Raw genomic sequence first — 22,161 nt, 5'->3', positions numbered from 1 at the left:
CTTTCGACATAAACACGCCCACTGTCGCTTGATATTCCCTTTCTAGCTTTACCTTACAACAATAACACTCCCCTGTCTTTTGATAGTTCTTTTCTAGCTTCACCTTTCACCATGAACACGCCCACTGTCTCCTGATAGAACCTTTCTAGCTTTTCCTTTCAACATGATCACGCCCACTATCTCTTGATATTCCCTTTGTAGCTTCACCTTTCGACATGAACACGCCCACTATCTCTTAATATATCCTTTCTAGCTTCACCTGTTGACATGACTACGCCTACTGTCTCTTGATATTGCCGTTCTAGATTCACCTTTTAAAATGAACACGCCAACTGTCTCTACATCCTGTCTAGATAGACCTTTCAACATGAACACGCCCACTGTTTCTTTATAATCCCTGTCTAGCCCACCTTTCGAAATAAACACCTCCACTGTCTACTGATATTCCCTTTCTAGATTCACCTTTTAAAATGAACACGCCCACTGTCTCTATATACTGTCTAGATACGCCTTTCAACCTGAATACGCCCACTGTCCTTTGATATTCCATATCCAGCTTCATCATTCAACATGAACACGCCCGCTGTCTCTTGATGTTCCCTTTCTAGCTTTACCTTACAACAATAACACGCCCCTGTCTTTTGATGGTTCCTTTCTAGCTTCGTCTTTCACCATGAACACGCTCATTGTCTCCTGATATAACCTTTCTAGCTTTACCTTTCAACATGAACACGCCCACTGTCACTTGATATTCCCTATCCAGCATCACCATTCAACATAAACACATTCTCTGCCTTTTACCCTTTCCTATTTAGCCTACCTTCAACATGATTACATGTACTGTATTTTGATATTCACTAATTAGCCATTGTGTAACATGAACCACATACACTGTCTCTAAATATGTTCTATCTAGTCCTCCCTTTTCACATGAACCAATCCACTGTCTTTTACTATTCCATAATTAGTCCACCTTCCAAATGAACACATCTACTGTCTCCTAATATTCCCATGTTTTCCAACATTTAACATTAACACATCCCCCGTCTCTTGCCATTCCATACCTAGTCCACCTTTCAACATAAACCCATGTCGTTTCTCAATATATTTCATAAGACAACATTTAAACGTGAACACATCCACTTGTTTAAACATACATACTTGCCTCGTCTTTGAATAATCAATATTTAGCATCTTTTAACATGAGCACTTTTAATATATATTGTTTTCGATGAATGCACAAGTGTCTTAACTTATAAATGCGTCTTATACATATGTACCATTAATTCTAAATTTGGTGTAAGCATTACTATACTTAGTCATTTACGGCCATTCATGGCACAAACGATATTGTCTTAACTTTTCACTGACAATTAAATTATTTAATGGTTCTAGTCCAGTTTTCATACTACGACTAGAATTTAATACTTATATGTACGGAAAATGTTCTATAGTGTTTACGGCTTGAATGGTCGTAAATGGATAAATTTGACAAATCATTGTCATTGTCTTTCATTGCTGCCAGTGACATTTTATTATGCTGTCCTCAACTTTTGACCTGATAAAAGGCTAACTATTATGCCTCGATATAAATTGCATGTTGTTTTATATTAAATTGTGTTCATGTTCATATTCATAAACAGTCAAAGGACTCAAATAACACAAAAATAATACAACTAGATTTTATAGGTATTCATATTAAAGCGTTGTGTAAACTGAAAGAACAGCATTCCATTGTGATGGACTGATTTACATTCAATATTCAAACAAGGGATTTTCAGAAAAATCACGATCGACTTTTAAGATATGACGGAAATTATCCCATATTTTAACGAGAATAATAATTTGGTTCAAATGAAAATAAAGCCAGTGCATGAGGGATATCGGACAGACCATTAATGTGAATTTCGTCGCAAACGGTAAATATATCGGACAAAAAACAGCAACATCTGCATGAATGCAAATTAACGCAACCAATTAACACGACATGTTAATCTAAAAAGTGAAACTGCAATGAAAAAAGAGAGACAATTAAAAAAAAAACCTTTTAAAATCAAATTGAAAGAATTTGTTCGACAGGAAAATAAGCATGTATTGCAGTTGTGTGCTAATGTCATCTTGTAAATTATTTAATCAAACATGCCTGAATATCAGGATCTTACTCCACTCTGTGTTTGAAAGAATTTGTGACTTAAAATTTACGCTCAATACAAATGCGTACTTTTCTATATTCTGTTGACATGGTTCTCTATTCAAAATTTGTCGGCAAATACATTGTGGTTATCAAAATAAAAATAAACAACAACAATAAATAACAAAAAGATGTGTGATATTTGTTGAGGTGGTATACTTGAGCTTGTTTACACGTGTGATAACGGATTAAATGTATACAATAATGTTTTTAATAAGGTGATTTCATATTGGCCCAGTTATTTATCCGGGGTTAGCTGCATTTGTCTGAGCCCGAAGGGCGAACCACTACTAATTAAAATGAAATCAAATAATTAATAAGTACTGTATTAATTAACGTGTACGTATTGTACGACATCTTGGTTAAAACATTCTAATATTTTACTTTCATTTTAAATTTGAAGCTTATTTATCTTTTTTTCATTCATGGTTTCTGCTTTTCTAGACTTGACGTTGCTGACATGCATCATTTATGATGACATTGCACAGACTTATGAATTAAGCACTGCACACTTCTAAGGAAGCATATCTTTTATCTTGTGGTTATTTCGGTAAGTCAGTTTGTTCACCTTCGTCGTCCATTTTGTCGGTGTACCAAATATAATTGTCGTAAAATCCACCAAGAGGTTAAACACAACTGTAATATCAAATCGTACACAGTGGTTGAAGTATTTAATTGGCTAGTAATTCAAAATAGGTTTTAAACGAAGCACAAAATATCTAATACAGTCAGAAAACCGGAAAACTAAATGGGCACCTTTTAAAACCTTTATTATTATTTCCAGCATTTTCCCCATATTAGGCAAGTTTTGATACCAAATGAAAATTGTCCATTTCTCAAATCCTATATTTGGCGAGTTAAGTAGCCAATCAAAACGTTGAAAACTCATATTGGCCGACTTTGGTCGGTTTGGGCCGAGTTTTGGAATATATGTTGTCGTCAATTGTCTAGTATTAGTACTACGATTGTCCATTGTCCACGTATCGCGTCAAATACGTGATAGTTGAGTAATAATATAGTTATACTCTCCTCACGCTTTATTTGATGTATAGTATTCTATTTTTTTAACTTTAATTGTTGAAATTTTGACTCAAATGATATATTTGATAATCAAGCTGGTTTACGAATGGTCATATTGCCATATGTATTTGAAAATAACTAAATTAATGGCATGCACGTTTGTATCCAGCGTTTAACAAAGTTAAACTGCACACAAGATAATTTTAAGGTATATTTTACTTGTAATCTTTTAATTAAGCCTAGTGCGCATCTACTTTCATAATACGACGCAAAATAAGAAAAGACCTTTGTTGGTCTAATATTAATTCCTAATAAAACCAACTTTAAACATGAACACATCCACTGTCTCTAAATACTCCGTTGTAGTCAACCATTTTACATGAGTACATCCACTATCGCTCAATAGTCTCTATTTAATCTGCCTTTGCACATTAACACATCTACTGTATCTATTTCCACTCAAGTCCACTTTTTGACATGAACACATCCACTGTATCTAAATATGACCTCTCTAGTCCACCACTTAAAATAATCCCATGTACTGTCTCTAAATATTCCGTTTTTGAAAACAATTTAGCATGGAAGATCCAATGTCTCTAAATATTACCTCTTTAGTCCACCCTTTAAAACGAACACATCAACTGTCTCAAAATATTACGTTTTCAGCCAACTGTTTAGCATCAATACACTCACTCGTCATATTCTAAATTAAGTCATCCTTTGAACATGAACACATCAACTGTCTTGTAATAAATGGACGACGAACTTTTCATTTTTCACTTTCTTTGAGAAGAGGGTTACGATATTTTAAATCTCAAAAAAAACATATACACAGGAGTACCAACATTGTATTACAGTTACAGACATAAATGTAATACTGACAAGTCTTACAAGAAATTATGTTAGTATACGTTAACTGGCTACACCTGTCAATGCGGATTTTTCAAAAGTCTATTGATAATAATGCCTTACACTTTGTAACAGGGAAAATCTCTATTTTGAATTTCTAATTCGACGGTTTGTGATGTGTATAAATACCAATTATCATAAAATGATCAATTTCACTTACCACAGTTTACCTCATCATCTCCGTCAGGGCAGTCTGAACTTCCATTACAAACATTACTCTCCCGTATACACTTTCCGGAAGAGCAAAGGAACGCGCCGGATGCACAGGTGTCTGAATATATCAATGCGTTTTACACATTTAACATTTCTTATTCTAAATTAGGTGTAAGCAACAATATGCTGGGTTATCAAAGACAATCCAATAATGTCTTAACTTTTCAATGTCAATGCAATAATTTAAATGGACTAGCGTTGCTTTCGAAAACAATATGAATTAAATATGTAGATAAAAAATGGAGTTATAGTGTTTACGGATTTAACGATCAATGAATAAATATAAGTATTGTCATTTATTTTATTGTTGCCAGTGACTATTTATTATGTTGTTCTGAATTTCTGAACAGATAAAATGCAAAGAAGGTATGGTTATATATTATTTCTGAAAAGTCGACTTTCCGGATATGGCGGAACGTTCACGTGGTATTCATAAACACTAATTAGTCTAGAGCTAATCTTATTAAATTGACATACCAATATTGCAAACGGTCAGTCTGCAGTGATGTGCATTATGGTCACCAATTAACAAGATATTTTGTTTTAAACCGTGAACTCAAATGAAATAATATTGAATAATATTGAAGTTGAAGATATAACAACGCTTTTACATAAGGGTTGAACGAAATAGTCTGACAGGTATGTAAATATATGTTGCATGATTTTTTTATAATATTGTGTCATGGTGTATGCTAGTGACAGAAGAAAGACTTCTTAAGACAATTGATCTGTGGGAATATATCACTTCTTGTTGCCTGCGTACAAAGTACATCCACTCGACCTTTTGCCTCGTACGATATCAAATTTACACAAGCAAAGAGAAGTGACCCAACCCCAATGTATCAACCGAATCGCTGAACATGGCTTATTTACTCCACTTTGTAATGTGAACACATCATTTTGTTAGTCCCTTTTGAGTTCTACTTATAACATTAAAACACCCAATGTCCCAAAATAGTCCCTATTAACACATATTTGTAACATGAACAAATCTACTTTCTCTTAATATTCCATATTATTCGAGGTTTCAACATGAACACATCCCCAAATAGTCCCTATTAACTCAAACCTACTACATGAACACAACAACTGTCAATAAATAGTTCCTATTAATTCTATTTTTAATACAAACGCATTCACCTTCTCTACATTTTCAGTTTTAAGTCCGACTTCAAAACATAAACACATCCAGTCTCTTCATATTTCTTATTCTTTCCATTTTTACACTTAAAACCCACTGTCTCTAAAATGTCTTAATGTATTTTTTTTAAGATGGACACATCCACTGATTCGTAATAATCCATATCTAGTCCACCTTCATCACAAACACACACTCTGTGTATTAATATTCCCTATCTAGTTTGCCTTTTAACATGCCAATCCTACTGTGTCTAAACATTTCTAATTTTATACATATTTTGAAATGAATTCATCCGAGGCTCTCAATATTTCCCATCTATACTTATGTGAAAACCTACAGAAACAAGCTCAGTAGCCAAAAGTTAAAACATTAACCCGGTGTGGGTGGCATAGGGTAACCTATAAAGACATAGAACACAAAAACATAAAATCACAAACAAGAAACATGGAACAACAGCATAAATCTCCACAAACAGCTCAGTGCATATATACTATATGCATGGTCGGAAATACAACACCAATTATAAAAACATCTTAATTAAACTTTTGCGTTCTTGTAGAAAGGACATCATGTAACATGCAAATTGATTGTGCCACGAGTTTTTCCAACATCAGACATAACCCTTTCTCAAAACGCCACATAAAGGAAAAAAAAAAGATTACACATAAACTATGAATCCGAATGAAATATTACATATTGAAAATACACATACGCATGCCAACGAGATAGTTGCGCTGCCTCGGTCAACATTATAATTCTCAGATTGACAATTATCGATAGCGCTATCACAGGAATATGTCATTTATAGAATATTCCCCAGAAGAAGAATATTCTCACACGAGTCACAAGCCATTTATATGTCCTATAATTCTATTCTAAGATAAGGATTGAAATACAGAAGAAAACATTCACTCTGATATTCATTTTCTCCCCTTAGCGTTCAGGGAGATGTTCTAAGTCTAAACTACACAAAGGTCTAAAGGAGGCCGAATATTTTTTTAAAGAACTGTCTTTTTGGAACAAACATCATGATCGTCAATGTGTAAAACATCATCATTAATATCAGAAGAAAAAAATGTTTCTTCGTGAAACACAAAGTATCATTTTTTTAACTGTTATTTAATGTAGTCTTATTTTGATCGAATACTTCTGATATTGTGGTAAAAAATTGGAACACATGTCGCATGATCATTAGTTGGTCTTTGGTAAAACGATGTCGCCCGATAAAAGGATTAAACTTGGCACCATCAAACTAAAATGTGTTAGATTTAGACAATTGTTATCAGCAAGGTTATTGTGTTCATGAATACTGTCGGTGCTAGTTGTATGCGAAGGACAATAACTATGCTAGGAGTTATTTTAACCAAGGCAGTATTTACAACAAGAACTGCAAAATAATTACCGAAAACAGATATAATGTAATGAAAACATTTGTTAATTCCTTAAAATGTCAAATACGGAAAACACATGGATAAGAAAAACGAAACAATCTTGCGTTGTACAATCGCATTGTAATTCGGTCCGTTCCTAGGTCACAGCAAATCATTTGATGACGTCGAACAGGAAAAAGATAAGCAAGAAGTAAATAAATAAGCATGAATAAAAGGAAAATCATTGCAACGAAAGAATGAAGATTTTTTTTGAAAAATAAACTGAAACCTTCCCATATCCGTCTTAGGCTATAAGAAAGATATTTGATAAATATTTGATAGACTAAAGAGATGAGTTTAGCGAAATGGCATATTACATTTGTAAACAAATGCAAATTCAATCATTGTTATATATTATCTGCAGGATCCTGACAAGAATAAATAGGACTTTGAAACAAATGGGATTCGAATGTTAACAGTTTAATAACATAAAGGTAGAATTTGACGGTTTCCTTGCAACGCAAATACAAAACAATATATTGTAGTTATAGGAAAAAACGTATTAGTCCATTGTCAGTCAACAATTACAATAAAACTAAAACACGTTCGCTTAGCACAATTTTCCTAATAATATCCATCAGGGCATGACGTGGATTTAAGATTTTATGTGAGTAACACTATAAATACGTTATAAAAGGTCTCGTTATACATTATTACATCCATCATCGCAGCTCCATGAGATGCCATTACATAGGAAATCGTTACTGATGCATTGCCCAGTAGAGCAATGGAAACTGTTAGATGAACACGTTCTCGTCTCTTAATATATTAATGCATGAAATGCAGGAATCATTTATATAATATCCTTTTCGATGTTAGCAACACTTTATTGAATCCTATTTAGCCCAAAAAACATTGTCTTTTGTGTTCAATAAGCATGAAACTAAGTAAAACTGACTGGTTTTGTTTTTATACTACAATTTATTTTAATCCAATGTGTAGTTAAAATGTCAAATTATACTGTTTAGGTTCAACGATCATCGGATTAATTGAAAAATAATTGTCGTTGTTTCTTATTGCTGCCAGGGACTCTTTATTATGTTACTCTCCACTTTTGAGCAATACGGTTATACGTTTATTATGTTGTATTCATATTCAAGGTCATAATCAATATATTGGGATTTAAATAACACAGAATGAAAGAACTATTGTGAAAGAGCATCACTAAAGTAGCGTTGAACAAGTTTTTAGTATATAATTCGATTCCAATGGACTTATTTTTAATATTCCAGCTATAACATTTGTTTCGAAGGCAAATGGAATATTGATCGGCCAGCTGTCTCACGGAATTTTCAAAACCAGAACGCATTTCCGGATATGGCGAAAACGATCACATGTTATTTATAAAAATCTTAGGTTAAAGTTCATGAACAAATAAATTAAAAAGGAATTTTACGTGCAATTTCAGTAAAGTCAGACTGAAGTTAAAGATATAACAATATATAACAATAGTGATAAAACGAAGTTTAAAGAAATGAACTGATTTTCACTCAGTATTCCAACATAATTATTTGTAGATTACCGAACTTATGCCGGCCGTCACATGAGAATATCCAAGTCCCGATGACATTTCCAAATATGACGGAAAAGATCACGTGTTATCCGTGAATAATGATTTAAAAAGAGTTCATGGAAAAAATCCTTTGCTGGAAGGAAGACATACAAAAATTCATTGCGGATTTCGTAGCAAACGTAGACAAATATCAGACAGAAATCTGCAATATCTGCAGCAATGTGCATTTACGCCAACAACTTATGAGACATTCTGGACTTTTGAGTAAAAATGAAATGAAATCTCACTGAAATTAAGGAGAAAACATCAATTTGAAATGTAATGGAAAGAAATGATCGTACAGGAAAATAAACATATATTGCACTTTTACAAATATTGTAGCATGGTTCAAAATGATCTAGTTAATAGATTAATAACAGATGCTTGAATCTCAGGGGCCTATTACATATTGTTTGTTCAGGCCAAGTAATTCCATCGTTGACTGACCATATGCACTCAATACTTTTCAATATTTTGTTCACATTACCTTCTTAAATCTTTTCAGAAGTTTACGATGAAAATACATTGTGGTTATCAATATTTAAACAAATCGTGAATTTGGTTCTTTGGGATACACTGGACATTTTGCAATATTTGTTTAAATTTAACTCTAAACGCTTAATTTTATGTCATGTGCGCTTCTGTGAAGCATTTTTTTACCAGTAATAAATTTCATAATGAACATAAAATGTTTTTAAATGCAAAAACATGATTTTCAAAAATGCGAACTGATTTGGAAAAACAAATTGAATAAGTGCGCATACTACGACGCAAAAGAAATATGACCTCTGTCTGTCGAATACAAAGGTTTTTTTAAAAGCAAAATCTTTCTGATTTTGTTTCTGAAAAACTTCTGCCGAATGAAAAAACAAACAAGTCGGGTAATTTGATATGTTTAAAGCTATCATTTCTCTTTGCATTCATTAATACTATTGACCTTAGGGCTCATGTGATATGTACTTTATGCAATCAACGACAAGTGACACAATCCCACAGTATCAAACGAATAAAATAGTATTGCTTTGTTTACTCAGACATGTGACATGAACACATCAAATGTCTTTTATTATTCCATATTAAGTCAAACTGTTTAAATGCACACTTCAACTGTCTCCAAGTATTTGCTATTTTGTCCACCCTGTAATACATCTTCTGTTTCTCTCCCATCTATTTAATATTAACATGAACATGTCTTTAAATATTCTATCTAGTCTACTTTTAACATCAGCACAATGTCTTCCTCTAATAGCCCAATCTTTTACATATACTCATCCTCTGCCTCCTTCTATTTCCTATCTAGTCGACCTTTAACAAAATCACGACCATCTTCAACATTAAGACATCCTAAATTTCTTAATATTTATATTTAGTAAACCCTGTTAAATGAACACATCCTCTCTCTCTTAATTTCCCCTTTTTAGACCACTTTCAACATTAACTCATCCTCTGTCACATTATATTTCTTAACTAGTCACTCTTTAACAAAAGAACATCCACTGCCACTTAATATTTATATAAATATTCCATATTTAGTCCACCTGCAACATTTAGACATCTTCTGTCTGTTTACTTTCCCTTAATAGACCTACTGATAACATGATCACTTCCAATGTCTCTTAATATTCCATATTTAGTCCACCTTCAACATTAACACATCCCCTGTTTCTTAAAGGTTCCCCTTTAAGACCAATTTAAACGTTACCACGTCCTCTGTTTCTTGATAATTCCCCTTTTAGACCACTTTTAACATTAACACATCCATTGTTCCTTAAAATTCTCTTTTAAGACCAATTTAACCATTAACTCGTCCTCTGTTTCTTGATAAATAATTCCCTTTAAATACCAATTTAAACATTAACTCGTCCTCTGTTTCTTAATAAATAATTACCTTTTAATACCAATTTAAACATTAACTCGTCCTCTGTTTCTTGATAAATAATTCCCTTTAAATACCAATTTAAACATTAACTCGTCCTCTGTTTCTTGATAAATAATTGCCTTTAATTGACAATTTAAACATAAACACGTCCTCTGTTTCTTGATAAATAACTCCTTTTTAATTCCAATTTAAACATTAACTCGTCCTCTGTTTCTTAATAAATAATTACCTTTCAATACCAATATAAACATTAACTCGTCCTCTGTTTCTTGATAAATAATTCCCTTTAAATACCAATTTAAACATTAACTCGTCCTCTGTTTCTTAATAAATAATTGCCTTTAATTGACAATTTGAACATAAACACGTCCTCTGTTTCTTAATAAATAATTCCCTTTAAATACCAATTTAAACATTAACCCGTCCTCTGTTTCTTAATAAATAATTACCTTTAATTGACAATTTAAACATAAACACGTCCTCTGTTTCTTAATAAATAATTCCCTTTCAATACCAATTTAAACATTAACTCGTCCTCTGTTTCTTGATAAATAATTCCCTTTAAATACCAATTTAAACATTAACTCGTCCTCTGTTTCTTGATAAATAATTGCCTTTAATTGACAATTTAAACATAAACACGTCCTCTGTTTTTTAATAAATAATTCCCTTTAAATACCAATTTAAACATTAACTCGTCCTCTGTTTCTTAATAAATAATTGCCATTAATTGACAATTTAAACATAAACACGTCCTCTGTTTCTTAATAAATAATTCCCTTTAAATACCAATTTAAACATTAACTCGTCCTCTGTTTCTTAATAAATAATTGCCTTTAATTGACAATTAAACATAAACACGTCCTCTGTTTCTTGATAAATAATTCCCTTTAAATACCAATTTAAACATTAACTCGTCCTCTGTTTCTTAATAAATAATTGCCTTTAATTGACAATTTAAACATAAACACGTCCTCTGTTTCTTAATAAATAATTCCCTTTAAATACTAATTTAAACATTAACACGTCCTCTGTTTCTTAATAAGTAATTCCCTTTAAATACCAATTTAAACATTAACACGTCCTCTGTTTCTTAATAATTTCCTTTTAAAACCACTTTCAACATAAACGTATCATCTGTTTCCTAATAAATCCCCTTTCAGGTCACTATCAACATTGACTCATCCTATGTGCCTCTATATCCACTATTTAGTCGACGTTAGAACCCGATTTCTCTAAATATTCCTTATTTAGTCCACTTGCAACATGTACACTTACTTTTTTCTAAAATATTGATTAGTTAGTACACTTTATAACACCCTCTGTCTCTTATTGTTCCCTATTAAGTCCCCCTTTTGTGATAAGCACTGCCCCTATCTCTTAATACTCCCTCTGTAGTCTTCTGTTTTTCATAGATACATACACTGGCCTTAAAATGTGTGAGACAAATTTATACTTTTCCATTATTTGGGAAGAAGTTTAGGATATTTTATCTATCACTTACAGACAAACTGTGGTATAAACATTTTTTTCACAATTTGCCCTACCATATGCAAATGTATTACTGACAAATCATACCAAATAATTTGCTTATATACGTAAAATGGCTACATCTGTCAATGCAGATCTTTCTTTCAGGGATGTCTTGATAACGGTGACCAAGTGCACTTTTCTAGATCGAATTAACGATTTATTATTATAGGTAAAGACACAAGTATTTATAAAGAGATAAACTTTCACTTACCACAGTTTTCCTCATCACTTTTATCTTGGCAATCTTGAAAGCCATCACATACCCCATACTTGCTGATGCATTGCCCGGAAGAGCAGTGGAACTGGCTGAATGTACAGGTTCTCGCCTCTGAAAATATTAAAATGACTTTCACAGGTATCGTTCCTATAATCCAAGATTAAAGACTGAGTATTGAATAATTAATTTATACCAAAAAAAAGTTGTTTAAAGTTTTCTTAAATGAGGGAGTTGACCATGTAACTAATCAAATAAATAATTTGATTTATATATGTAGATTCAATGTTAAATTGAAGTGTTTATGATTTCAACGATCGTCGAATGAATTTGACCAATTTTTAAATATATATTTCTGCCTTTGCTAGTGATTGTTTAATATGCTGTCCTTTTGAACTCATTAAAGAATAACTACTATTCATCGATAACGACTGTGTATCGTTATATATTGAGTGGTTTTCATGTATGTTATAAGTCATATCAGGTATTCAGATTCAACTACACTAAAATAACACAATCGTTAAATGCATTATTAAAGTAGCGTTGAGTAAATAATCAGCAATTGATAGAAATGGTTTGAATCTTCAAAGCAAAAAAAATATCGAGTTTCAAATAACACAAAAATAACGTGAAAAGGCAGCGATGAAGTAGATTTGAGTACAATTTTGCAACAGGATTCCATTTCGGTTGACCAATCTTGACTCAGTATTCTAAGGTTTTATTTGTAGGTTGACAAAATTTTACCCGGCCGTCTCACGGGAATTTTAGAAAAGTCCCGATCGAATTTACGGATATGGCGGAAACGATCACATGTTTTTCATAAAAAACACACAAAAAAAAACAACAAACAAATTTGGTTAGTGCACGCACGAAAATGATGCCTGTGTTGACGAGAACGATTAAATAACATAACTGAGAATTTCGTCGCAAGTGATGACAATATATGTCTCATATTATTTCTTTTTAAGTCCTTTAAACATGATCAACTTCTTCATCTAGTCCACTTTTCATAATCCCTTTTCAGCCCACCATTTAACATGAACATATCCTATGCCTTTTACTATTACCATATAGCCCACTTTCAACATGAACGCATCTACTATCATTTAGTTTTCCATATCAAGTCCGACTGCAATATGCCCATCTTCTCTTTACGTTTCCTATCTAGCCTACTTTTCCATATGATCACGCCCACTGTCTCTTGATATTCCTTTCTAGCTTCACCTTTCAATGTGATCACGCCTACTGTCTTTTGATATTTTCATGCTGGCTTAACGTTTCCATGTGATCACGCCCACTGTCTCTTGATATTTCCTTTCTAGCTTCACCTTTCCATATGATCACGCCCTTTGTCACTTTATATTCCTTTTCTATCTTCACCTTTTCATATGATCACACCCACTGTCTCTTGATATTCCCTTTCTGGCTTCACCTTTTCATATGATCACGCACACTGTCTTTTGATATTCCCTTTCTAGCTTCACCTTTTCATATGATCACGTCCACTGTCTCTTGATATTACCTTTTTAGCTTCACCTTTTCATATGATCACGCCCACTGTCTCTTAATATTCCCTTTCTAGCTTTACCTTTTCATATGATCACGCCCACTGTCTCTTGATATTACCTTTCTAGCTTCACCTTTTCCTATGATCACGCTCACTGTCTCTTGATATTCCCTTTCTAGTTTCACATTTCCATATTATCACGCCCACTGTCTCTTGATATTCCCTTTCTAGCTACACCTTTCCATGTGATAACGCCCACTGTCTCTTGATATCCCTTTCTAACTAAACTTTCGTTTTGCAGATATATAAAACTATATTGCAATTGTGTGAAGATATTTTTTAATGTTTAAAGTCATTCAGTAAACTATCTTATAAAACATGCCTGAATATCAGGGTCTTACTCCACTATGTCTTTGAAAGAATTTGTGAACGACTGTTTGCCCTCAATACTCATGCGAACTTTTCTATACACCTTTCATATTATTTTCTATTCAAATGTTGTCCATATTGTGAATCAAATTTGACAAAAAATCAACAAAGAGCAAAATGTAAAGTGATATTTTTAGTGTTGGTATACTTGAGTTTGTTAACACATTTGATTACGGATGATAAATATATATATATATATATATTATATATATATATATATATATATACTTAAACTCGCCAACTTATTGGGACTATAATCCTATCCATATTTATTGGGACCTACTAGATATAATAGTGATACAGGCGTCACTGTCCTATATACAGTATAGATTGACTGTTGGAATGCTATGTATATCAATATACATCAGAAAATCTTGAGACATAGGTACCTTTTTAGTGTCACCAACTTCTTGGGTCAGACCCATCATTTTACTGGGGCTTTAGACCCAATATGTTATATATAATATATAAAATGCATTAAGCTATTGGGTCGAATCGGTATGATTCCACGCTTATCTTTGACACTAGGGCTGAATGAATTTAAAATTTCAAAATGTATGGATTTAGATATAACATGTCTTACTTCTAGTAGACATGATGATCAGATCTGTTAACAAAATTGGATCAGGAACCAATTTCCAAATTGGCCCACCAAGAGGCTTAAGTCGTTTCCTGAAAGTGGGGACAGTTGGAGGCAATCAAAAACTGACAGCAAGACATTAGTTTTTTTTAACTGAATACTGTAAAAAGAACTTCTGGATATAAAGAAGTATGAACAATCAACCCTGTAACCAATTTGATATGTAAATAGTTTGGACCCCGTCGAGACAGCATCTGTAGTTGTTTCATCAGGATCCTATTTATTTGCTTTGAAGGTTTATATCACTTTGAAATATAAATAGGTAATTTTGCCTCCGACTTCTAGATAAAATAGAATGTTTGACAATATTGACAATATTGTCAGAAAAGAGCATCAAAATATTTTAGTGATAGTTATATTATCAATTTTAATTATTACATAATGATTGTCCAATTTGTAGGGCTGTGGATCGCCGGTCAAGTGGCGATCCGATTCGATCCACGAGTCAGAGATGACGATTCACAGATCGAACCACGAATCATCAGCATTAATTAACGACCACATAAACACCTTACGAAAATCATTTTCTTTAAATTTGTGTTGTAAAATAATATCTATTTTGATATTTGTGTTATAGCTTTCATCATCTGTTCATCGAAATTCAGTTTGAAAACTAGATGGGTGTTGTTTTCGAGCATAGCGTCGAAAACAGATGTCTCCCCTAGCATATGTTTGACCTAAAGAATGGGAGACAACTTTGTCATGAAGTAAATTAGAGTAATGGTTCCTGTACAAAGCAATCCCTCTCATTGAACTTTATCATTCTATGAAGTTTTATCAAATTACATCCAATACTTTTCATGGTATGCTCCAAATAAGAAAAAGTAGCAAAGGGAAATAACTGTGTAATTAGGTAAAGTAGAGTTATGGCCCCTGCATGATGCATTTCCTCTCATTGAGCTTTACCATTCTATGAAGTTTTATAAAATTCCATCCAGTAATTGTCATAGTATGCTCTGGACAAAGTTTACACTATTTAACTATTGAACAAGGGGAGATAACTCTGCAACAAATTGGCTTAGAGTTATAACTCTTGCAGGATGCACAACTTTACATCGTCATCTATGTTGCAAGTTTCAATCAATTCCTTAAAGTAGTTTCTCAGTTATGCTCTGGACAAAGTACACTATAAAAATATTGAAAAAGGGGAGATAACTCTGCAACAAAATGGCCTAGAGTTATAACTCTTGCAAGGTGCACAACTTCACATCGCCATCTATCTATGTTCCAAGTTTCAATCAATTCCTTCAAGTAGTTTCCGAGTTCTGCTCCGGACAAAAAATTCCCAGAAGAATAAGAAGAAGAACTAGATAAGAAAAAGTAACAAAGGGACATAACTCTGTGATTATGTAATTAAGAGTTATGGCCCCTGAATAATGCATTTCCTCTCATTGAGCTTTACAATTGTATGAAGTTTTATAAAATTCCATCCAGTAGTTGTCATAGTATGCTCTGGACAAAGTTTACACTATTTAACTATTGAACAAGGGGAGATAACTTTGCAACAAAGTGGCCTAGAGTTATAACTCTTGCAGGATGCACAACTGCAGATCGCCATCTATTTATATTCCAAGTTTCCATCAATTCCTTCAAGTAGCTTCTGAGTTCTGCTCTGGACAAAGTACACCATTAAAAAATTGAAAAAGGGGAGATAACTCTGCAAAAAAATGGTCTAGAGTTATAACTCTTGCAAGGGGCACAACTTCACATCGCCATCTAGCTATGTTCCAAGTTTCAATCAATTCCTTCAAGTAGTTTCCGAGTTCTGCCTCGGACAAAAAAAATCCCAGAAGACTAAGAATAATAAGAATAAGAATAAGAATAACTACAAATACAATATGTCTCCCCCTTTCAGAGAAGGGGAGACATAATAATAACAACACAGCAATGGAAAGATAGCAAATACTAGCAATACCCTTATGACTGTTCTTACTCAGTAGTTTCTTTCTCCTAGTGAATAGCTCACATACGAATCATTTAAGTCAAACGTTAATGCTGGCAAATTATTTATTTTACAAAGCGTGTGTGTATCAGTCCTGTCAACCAATAAGCCCGATTTATTTATTTATTATTTTATATCCATAAAATTATAATTAATTTCTTGTTCATTGTCATTCTGATTTAAGATTTAATTTCAAAACATGTTTTTGTGTTTTGAAAATTCATACAAGAATATCATCGAATCTTATATAATGACAAAGGTTCGTTGCTACCTATAGATTGATTCTTTACTTTCTGTTCAGAAATGAACAGTTTAAAATGGCTAGATAATGAACAAAAACGTTATACTTTGTATAACTTATATAATGTGCAAAAGATTGCGATCCACCGATCTCGGCAATGACGAATATCCGTACACGATTTTTAGGCCTGATTCACGGATATCCGAGTACTCGGATACTCGTAACAGCTCTACCAATTTGGATGATTGGGTTAATCAGTGCAGATAATTCGAATTATGTATACTTTTTATCATGTTTTATACGTTAATAATTGTTACTGTATTGGATAGGGTTAGTATTAATGAAGCTCGTTGTGTTAATAAATCGCTAAACAATAAACATAACTTTTTGTCATTATTATCAACACCTAACCTTAATACGTGTACCACAGTATTTAACCTTTTAATCAATGATGCCATTAAAAGCTTTAACAAACTAAGAAAATCCAGCGTTTTCAAACATTTTGTGGCCATTATACATGTATTTGAGCGTTGCAAATACCTACAGATGGAAACTTTGTGAGACACCGCCAGCTGTGAGAGTCCCAGCATCCAAACTATTTTGCATAAGAATTGACACATCCCATAATTCAATCAGTAATACCAAACCGGAACCGGAAGAGTTGTCAATTTAATCAAGTTCACTACTGTAACCATTATTTACCAGCAAACATTAACGAAACATTAACTCAATGTTAAGGAAATTTCGAAGTCCCTCTGTAACAGTCCCTAGGTCTTGAATGGACCGCTATTCTTGCACACAGTTTGGAGGTCTTAAGAACCTGTGTAAATTACATCGAATGATATCGAGGGATTACTGCCAGAAGGAGCTATGTGCTTCTGGCAGCAACCCCTCGATATACCGGTATAGTGATATATCATAACAGCGGTAGTAACATTTGCTAGTATAATCGTGAACTTGCAGTTAGAATGAGGTAAAATATGAAAGAACCATTTTAAAAAAATAATTCGGTAATCACTTAACCTATTCATTAGTGATTGTAATCAGCCCCCAAAAAGTTCGTCGATTAATCAGTGGTCAAAGTTGACGATTAATCGACTAAAGTCAACTAAAAGGGACAGTATTAATGTTTGTGAGAAAAGTTGCAAAACTTCATTAGAACTAATGTTGTAAAGGTTAAATGACTACTATAATACTCTTTGATGCTTGATACAGTATTGTTATCCCCCGACACAAAAGTTGGGGGTATATAGGAGGATATAGAGAACTTATAGAAAAATACTTTCTTTCAATTAAAAACTAGTGATAAAAGTGCAGTATTTTTTCGAAGGCAAAGACGCATGCCTTCTACAGTACTAATGAAGCATTTTCGGGTTTGGGCAAATTTCGTCAACGAATATTTGCGGCCGTCATCGTCAAGTCAGAGGGCTACTCGTCAACGATTCGTTGACTTTCTGATTAATCAGTACATCACTACTATTCATGCCTGAATTAATAGTGGGATTTTCCAATTTATTCCACGGAACAGTCTATTTTGATACAATAAGGACAAACTTTCCAAAGTGTTAAGATTTTTGATTTTTTTGGAAATTTCAGGTTGAGCAAACATAGTCCGCTTATCTGGGTCTACACCATTTGCCTATGTCTACTTTTGTCGACTTTAGGCATAAGTGCGTTAAAACAAAAGTGCAGATAGTTCCTTGAGCATTAGCCTTAAAATGGACTTTTCCATGCGATCTATAAAGACAAATTCAGTCTGAGATTTTGGGGGATTTTTTTGAGAAAAAAATATGAATAAATCTATTTTTTTTACAAAAAGTGAAACCCTGATCAGAGGGCTCCATCAGGAGCCCTCTGATCTGGTTTACACGTTTTTGCAAAGGACGCTGAAACTCGTCGCTAGGGCTGAATGGGCTAAGCGAGCACGTGTCACACTGACCGTCTACGCAGTTTCATTTTTTTTCAGGACACTAAACATTTTAATGGCTTAGCTCTACAATAAGCTGAAAAGCACAGGACTGCAGATCTAAAACGGCTGAAAAATGACGTTGTGTGGGAAAAGGACCTTATGGAGGGACACAATGTGCAAGATTTGACCAGACGCCTCGTTCTGCCCGGCGGCTGATCAAAGCCTGCACTTTTTGTCACATAGGACTGTATAGTCTAGTAGAAAAACATTTTATCACTCTGTGTGCAGTATAAACTATAAATATCAACATAAACGTGTGAAAGCAGCTGCTTTATGACGTACGTCATGGTTTGTTCCGCAATAAGGTCCTTTTCGCAGATGACGTCAAATGTTTTTGTCGCTATATTAAGAGGCTGCGGCCACACATAATTTTGCTTACGATAGTTTAACCCTGAACCCGCCGATAAAATTATCGTCTGCTTAATCCAAACTGCTTCAATCTAGGAAATTGTGGAAATATGTCTTGGTATCTGTGAAGTTGCATAGGGGCATTTTCAATGCATCTAAAAACAAGAAAAATGTGTTTGTGAAACACGAATGCCCCCCAGGCGGCACTTTTGTAAAAAAACTCAAAATTTCAAAGGAGCATAACTCCATCAAAATTGCAAACAGAGTTACAAACCTTGCACAGCTGGAAAGCTCGTCACAAGGAAGACACATGCCAAGTATTAAAGCTCTATGATCAATGGTTGAAAAGTTATAGCCAAGGTTAAGTTTTCGGTTAAAGGGGCATCACTCCTTAAATATTGCAGACAGAGTTACAAATCTTGCACAGCTGGAAAGCTCTTGTCACAAGGAAGACACATGCCAAGTATGAAAGCTCTATGACCAATGGTTGAAAAGTTATAGCCAAGGTTAAGTTTTCGTGACACAGACAGACAAACAGACAGACAGGGCAAAACCTATATGCCCCCGAATCACAGATTCTGGGGGCATAAAAAGAGGTGGCGCCCACGTTTACAGGCCGTGTGACTATGATTGGAATTTTTAAAGTCTTCTTACGTGAGCTAGCCCCTTGAAGTACGTAAGTTCGGCCACCTAAGCTATAGCTAGTTTGTTTATTTGCACATGCTCGTAAGCCATGTCACCCTGAAATAATTGACCTAAACATGGAACAAAATATCAATTATTTGTCTAAATAGATCTAATAGTGAAGAAAAAAAAGCTTCCGGTCGAGATATTATCAATAGAAAACATTATGAGCAAGTTTGGCGACACAAGGTTCTAAATTCTGGCCTATAAAGTGGTTATTAGGTTATTAGCAAATTGTTGACCACGCTCGTTCACAAAAGCTCACCCCGAGCTGTGCTCAGGTGAGCTAAAAAAATAAAATCGAGAAACGCATTATGGACGGATTTTCCGGGGCAAAAAGTAGGTCAAGGTCAATGTCACATGAAAGGGACTATCCAATGAAGCAACTGTCCAAATATGGAAGCAATCCATTGAAGGATAAAATAATTATAGCACTTTTACCAAAAGGTGGTCCTGTGCGGACGCCCGCCCGCCCGGACATCACTATTTTAATAGACGATTTTTTTCGTTGAAAAATCAGTCCAAAAATGTTTGCATGGGTCCTACTTTTTAAAGTCATCAGATGTGCGTTTCCTTCAGCTAGACTCTGAAAGTAAGAGGAAGTCAGAGGTAGATTTTAATCTTGCTTAAAAAGAAACGATCTAGCTTTTAGCAAAATGACCTTGCTTGCCTACGAAAGATTATTCCCCAACCTTTCCAAACCTAGGTGCTAGTTTTAAGCGGTCTGTAAACCTAGGTAGGGACTGGATTTCCTAGCCTCAAGAAACACACCTCCAAGTTAATAATACATAAAATTCAAATGATTTGGGAATAAATCAGACAAAGCTAAAATTTCATTTTAACTTTTATTCTTAAAGAACTCTTTTATGAACTAGAAAACGTGTCCATAGGACACAGATGCCCCCACTAGTGCTTTGTCAAAAATGCAGATTTTTCACTAAATCAAGGCCCATAACTCCGTAAAAATACATTTTAGCTGGCTAAAAATACTCAGGTGCACAAATTGACACCCTAAATAATACATCCATGCAGTTTTAAGTCACTACTACAAACGCTTTTAGAGTTATGGACGACACAAACTAAAAATGCCGCTTTTTCACTAAATCAAGGCCCATAACTCCGTAAATATAAATTTTGGCCGGATAAATACCCAGGTGCACAAGTTCATACCCTGAATAATACATCCATGAAATTTCAAGTCTGTACTACAAATACTTTTAGAGTTACGGATGACACAAACTAAAAATGCCGTTTTTTCACTAAATCAAGGCCCAAAACTCCGTAAATATAAATTTTGGCCGGATGAAAATACCCAGGTGCACAAGTTCACACCCTGAGTAATACATCCATGAAGTTCAAGTCTGCACTACAAAGGCTTTTAGAGTTACAGATGACACAAACTAAAAATGCCATTTTTTCACAAAATCAAGGCCCATAACTCCGTAAATATCAATTTTGGCCGGATGAAAATACCCAGGTGCGCAAGTTCCCACCCAGAGTATTACATCCATGAAGTTTCAAGTCTGAACTACTAACGGTTTTTGAGATACACGCGACACAAACTTTTCGGAACGTACAGACAGACGGAATGACAGACAGACAGACAGACAGACGGACGGACAAAGGCAAATCTATATGCCCCCCCCCCTTTTTTTAAGAGAGGGGGCATAAAAATACATGTTGTACCATTTATACAACAAAAAGTAACAAAGAGCAAAGCTCGCCTAGAGCTAACTGTTTGAAATAAGTACATCCCCTCCATGTCTAGGTTTTTTGCCCTGGAGTTAGGCCGGACAAAGCTAATTTTGCCTACTTTAACACATCAAGGGGAGATAACTCTGGTCAGGGTCATGTGACCCGTACCAAATTCACAGAGGCGAAAGTTTACAACATGGCCATTAATTTCTGAAAGTTTGATAAAGATTTGTTGAATAATAACAAAGAAGAATCCCGGACAGGGCTTATTTTGCCTACTTTAACACATCAAGGGGAGATAACTATGGTCTGTAGTGGACATGGTGTTTATTATATTAACATATGATAATAAATATCATGTCCACTACACTGCTCTGTTTGCAACATAAAATATTGTAGTCTGGATATTGTTCTACAAATTACAAGTATAATTCACAAACTATGAAAATGATCTAATAATATATGCATAGTAGGCAGAGTTTTTTTTACATGAAAATTAAACAGGTAAAGGGTTAAAATTTGGATAAAACATATTTTCATCATCTTTAATTATGAAGTATCTATATTCAGCCTTCCATTGCATCTCCATTTCAAATATAAGCTCCCTACAGCAAATATTTCAAC

At 33.9% G+C, this 22,161-nt stretch overlaps 1 protein-coding gene across 1 annotated transcript in view; it reads right to left on the bottom strand.

The window, feature by feature from the left end:
• LOC128221592 (sortilin-related receptor-like) overlaps positions 1-22,161 on the bottom strand; it is a 127,254-nt gene that overhangs the window by 31,628 nt on the left and 73,465 nt on the right. Inside the window, exons 11-12 of the mRNA XM_052930198.1 lie at positions 12,080-12,196; positions 4,281-4,391 (exon numbers count right to left, since the gene is read on the bottom strand). Of these exons, the coding sequence (XP_052786158.1) occupies positions 4,281-4,391; positions 12,080-12,196 (228 nt within the window). The remainder of the gene's footprint in view (positions 1-4,280; positions 4,392-12,079; positions 12,197-22,161) is intronic.

Source organism: Mya arenaria, chromosome 16, assembly GCF_026914265.1.
Source record: "Mya arenaria isolate MELC-2E11 chromosome 16, ASM2691426v1".
Lineage (NCBI taxonomy): Eukaryota > Metazoa > Mollusca > Bivalvia > Myida > Myidae > Mya > Mya arenaria.
Note: the sequence above shows the minus strand (reverse complement) of the source record. Positions and strands in the feature narration are given on the sequence as shown.